The sequence below is a fragment of the Sprattus sprattus genome, assembly GCF_963457725.1.
Source record: "Sprattus sprattus genome assembly, chromosome: 16".
NCBI classification, from domain to species: Eukaryota; Metazoa; Chordata; class Actinopteri; order Clupeiformes; family Clupeidae; genus Sprattus; species Sprattus sprattus.
Genome location: NC_137914.1, coordinates 2,942,232 through 2,947,231, shown reverse-complemented (window position 1 = coordinate 2,947,231; position 5,000 = coordinate 2,942,232). Strand labels below are relative to the sequence as shown.

Genomic DNA, 5,000 nt, shown 5'->3' with positions numbered 1-5,000 from the left:
CTATCAGAATGCATAATTCATGGCAGCTCGGTGTGTTTTTGATTCTTGTTGTACAATCTCGATTTCAGTCAGACAGATCAAAAACACCCTCTCCCCCCACCCCCCCCCCCCCACCCCCACCCTCGCCCTTTCCCTCTGTTCCATCGGGTGTGAGATAACGGCGTAACGAAACATTCAGGAAGCAAAACACCCAGTGCGCCACATTCGAGGTGGGTTGAACTCATTCCGGTTTTCCCCTGACATCCGAGTCGCGCTTGAGAGGTTCGCGCTGCGTGTGTTACAAACTGCAGTGTGCGCAAGAGCTTAGGATTCCTAGGGGGTGATCATGTTGCCGCTCGATTCATGTGTGAGCAACACGATGCCAGGCGCACCACGCCTTTCAAAGTCAATGTTTTCACTCCCGAGTCCGAACTATTAATGTCACACTGGGATGCCTCCAGCTTCAGCCCAGTAGGACAGAGTGAGGGAGCGAAGGTAGCTCCTGGTGCGCCCATTACCAGGAAAGCGCGTCCGGGGCTGAAACTTACGGCTACGCCAAACGCGTCCACATTTGAACGTAACTTTACTGTTGTATATAGCCTACTAGAGAAAGTCCCACAGACACTACCGTCGGCATGGTGGCGCGCAAACAGGAGCACAGTGGCGCCGTCACTGATAGCGGGCGCTGGCAGGTGATTTGCCTGAGCTACTGTCTGTCTGCAAACGTTAATTAGCCCTACGTCCCACCACTCCATCGCCACGGAGTAAGCGCAATCAATCAAGTTAACAGTAAATAGACCAAATGTATTCACAAATAACGATTGCGCCCGATTCTCTGTCAGTGAGTGCCGTACATCACAAGTGCTTCTAGCTTTGGGACGACAACAACAGTTACAAATAAACAGGAACCTATGTACTGTGTTATATTTATAATATATTGATTATATATATCGATTAGCTCGTTTGGCAGATAAATCGATACTTGGTTATGACAGACACCAAACAGTCTCCTACTCAAACCGATGTCATACAAATAAACAGGAACCTATGTTGTGTTGTACTATATTATATTATATTTATTATATATATCGATTGGCTCGTTTGGCGGATGAACAACTTGGTTATGACAAACACCAAACAGTCGCCTACTCAAACCGGTGTCATACAATTAAACAGGAACCTATGTACTCTGTTGTACTATATTATATTATATTATATTTATTATATATATCGATTGCGTCGCCTACTCAATCCGGTGTCATATCCGTGGAGCCGCGGGTAAGACAATATTGCCGTATTTCTTGGCCAAAGTTACGCCAACTGGCACCTATAGATAATCGATGCTGCGCTGGCATGTATTCTGTCAGAACAAGCTAAAAACAAACAACAGAATCGTCCTGTCCATGTGAGTTAAATATTTACCACGGTGCATTTTTAACAACCCAATTGAATAGCAGAACGACACCTTTCACAGCCAACGCTTGCCCTGAGGAGAAACGCTACTTTCATCCACTTTGATCGCTGACAGGACACTGTGAGCACAACTTATTTTTTTAGACAGCTGAACATGTTTTGTTCGCGGTGTAAATTTAGTCACACTGAGGACAAAGTAAACTTCTATAAATCACACAACTGAAAGATTCGGGTATTCTTCAAACCTTTGGTATCTCCAATGTTTTTCTTTTCGCCATAGGCTAGCTAGTTCCGAGTTTCAATTAGGCCCACACTTTCTCCGACAAATATTTTAAACAAGACATTACGCTGCGTACTCACATCATCCCATTTCATAAATTTGCTCCCTCTCTTCAGGTTTTCTGACACCGACACAGGCTTGAGCTGTAGCGCGTGGACTCCCGGCTGTGCTCCTGCCATTTCCAACGCGCGGAGACCTTCGATGTAATGGGGCAAGACAGGTCCGCGGTAAGTCCCAACTGTCTCGGAACCCAATAGAACTCCTTAAACAAGGGGGAGAGGCAACGACGGCTTAACGCGAACACATTACTGGCGCTGACGCCTCATCCCGCGTGCGGAGAACGTGCTTTGCGCTGCGGCTACCGGTCAAGGAGCGTCTAAATGACAAACACATGCACTGAGAGCTGGTGGCCGTTGACGGGTAATGAAGAATAAGGGAAGTAGATAATACCGGACGACCACTCCTCCCCCGACATACACATAACTCCACTGTACACACGGACAGCTTTGATGTCCTCCCACTGCCGTGCTGCAGTCTAGCGCCCCCCTGCGTCGATGGCAAAACCCGCACGTTTACCGCACTGTGACGCAAGTGGCTGTGTGTGCTTTCTAGCACCAGGGTAAAGTGCTACTACAGCAGCTACTTGTAAAGACATTTCAGCTGAAGCGGATTCAAGTACTGGTTTTAAAAGGATACAAGAGTACAAATAGGGTCCATGAGACACTGAAAAAGGGAAATGTTTCAGAAGTCTGAAGCCATTTCAGTTATTCTATCAAATAAACATAAGGACAAAATTGATATTTTATTTTGTCAATGTTATGTTTGATATGTATGTTACAGTAATGCCTTTTTTGAAGTTGTATAGCCATTATCACTCTGGCAGGGGGACTGCCAATGGAAACTAGCCTTTTGGCTACAATTTCAAGTCAAGTCAAGTCTTTTTATTGTCAGATACACAGAACAACAGAGTTGGACTGGGCACTGAAATTCTTAGGACAGGACACCATACCACACTACCATAACATAACAAGACATAACATATAAAAATATAAGAACTCCAACATGATATAACATAACATAACTTAACAATAAGTACTGAACATTAGATACAAATATGAAAGACAGTGTAAAGTGATGAGAGGGCATTATTGTTCATTTAGGGGTCTGATGGCCTTAGGGTAGAAACTGTTCTCCAGTTTCAGTTATTCTATCAAATAAACATGAGGACAAAATGTATATTTTGTTTTGTCAATGTTATGTTTGATATGTATGTTAATGCCTTTTTTGAAGTTGTTTAGCCATTATCGCTCTGGCAGGGGGACTGCCAATGGAAACTAGCCTTTTGGCTACAATTGGGTGCATTTACATTTTAATGTTTATTAATGTACAATGTCCCTCTTCAACAAATAAACAAACTGAAACTGAAAAACTCGCTTTGAACAAATAATGATGAGAAAAGGTAGCCTACTATAACTGATGAGAAACATAACAGCACATGAGTACAACAATGTAAACACAGCATGCTGCCTCTCTTCTCTCTACCATTCATCTCTTCTATCACGCCGCCTCCAGCTTCGACCTCAAGGATAGTGTATGTTCTCGTCAACCAATCCATCACTAACCGGTCAATAGTGTCGTATCGCTTTCTGCTCTAGAGAATATAACCCCACTTGTTTTGCAAGAACAGCCATGGCATTTTCCCAATCACTTACATAGATAACTGTCCAGTTTGACTACATAGAGATTGGGAGGATTGCCTCTTCCTCCTACCCCCCCCCCCCCCCCCCCCCCCCCCCTTTGTCTTTCTCTATTCGGAAAAGAGAGATGCTCTATCACACTGGGTTCGGTCTTGTTGGGAAACGACATTTACAATATTCATTCAGCAGACGCTTTTACCCAAAGCGCCCTTACAGCACAGAAACACATCTTCGTTAGCACTTAGCAGCCTTTGTGTTCCTTCTGGGAATTGAACCTATGATCTTGGTGTCCAGTTGCTTTGCCAGTGAAGAGATAGATCACTGGTAAACTTGGCCACTCACAGGCCACAAGTAACTGAACAAGGCGTAGGCACACGAGAGTGGTTGACACCAGGACGGACATGTGCCAGATGCATTCTGGGAGAGAAAACAAACACAGCATTTCCCAGAAATCTGCTTTCTGTCCGCAGCAGCAGATGAAGCCCAGATCCACCCTCTCTAACAACATTCCCCCTGTTCTACTGCAGTGTGTGTGTGTGTGTGTGTGTGTGTGTGTGTGTGTGTGTGTGTCTGTGTGTGTGTGTGTGTGTGTGTGTGTGTGTGTGTGTGTGTGTGTGTGTGTGTGTGTGTGTGTCTGTGTGTGTGTGTGTGTGTGTGTGTGTGTGTGTGTGAGAGTGTGAGTCTGACTGTTACATACATCTCTCATCTATATTTCTTCAACTCTCTCTCTCTCTCTCTCTCTCTCTCTCTCTCTCTCTCTCTCTCTCTCTCTCTCTCTCTCTGTCACACACGCACGCACGCATACACACACACACATATCCACACACACATATCCACACACACATACACACTCTTTCTTTATATTAATCCCATAATGATATCAATGATGTACCGTGGGTGAAGTCTGAAGTTGACAGCTGACTATAAGACTGAATAGGTAGAAAATACCCTTGCTAAGTCAAGGGATCTTATGGCTTGTGTCTCTATATCAGTCCCAGGGACCACCATTCTGACTAGACAGTAATTTGCGGCCCACTGATGTGCCTGCACGCACGTGCCTGTTTGTAACCGCCACCGCCACGCCCCCTCCCCCTGCACAGATTTTCTGCCTTTAACACTTAAATGTGTGAAATTATCAAGGTACATCGCTAGCCGCCGCCACGGCCTATATTTTCAAGATATTCGAAAGTAATCTGGAAATGTGTTGAAATATCAAAGTGAATTTATAAAAATAAAAAAATTCAATGGTGAACTGATCAACATAGGCTCATGTCACGGACCCCCTACAATGCCGTCGCGGACCACCTGGGGGACCCCTGCTCTATATGGTTTAGTGCGGATGATGTACCGCTTCTCACTGATTAGCTAGCTCTGCACTGCCATGACCTCAGAGGTCAGCTATTGGGTTATTCAATCACTATTAATTGAATTCAGATCAATGCTAATCATCTAGCTAGCCCATCTGTGATCCAGCTGAACGGCTCCAGACTGTGAAGAACGCAAGGTTATATCCAAACGCCCAGACTCGCCTCAAGCACACAGTCTTTCATGGTCAATACGTTTCACTTACCTACATTTCCCTCGGGATTAATAAAGTATCCATCCATCTATCTATCTATCTTGTCATAATC

At 44.8% G+C, this 5,000-nt stretch overlaps 1 protein-coding gene across 1 annotated transcript in view; it reads right to left on the bottom strand.

Annotated features, from left to right (window-relative positions):
• The window catches only part of plcb1l (phospholipase C beta 1-like), a gene marked incomplete at both ends in the record, with an annotated part of 150,278 nt that extends 148,427 nt beyond the window's left edge, over window positions 1-1,851 (bottom strand). The window contains one exon of the mRNA XM_080853239.1: window positions 1,753-1,851. Coding sequence (XP_080709365.1) covers window positions 1,753-1,851 — 99 coding nt within the window. The remainder of the gene's footprint in view (window positions 1-1,752) is intronic.
• Between the last annotated feature and the right edge of the window lie 3,149 nt (window positions 1,852-5,000).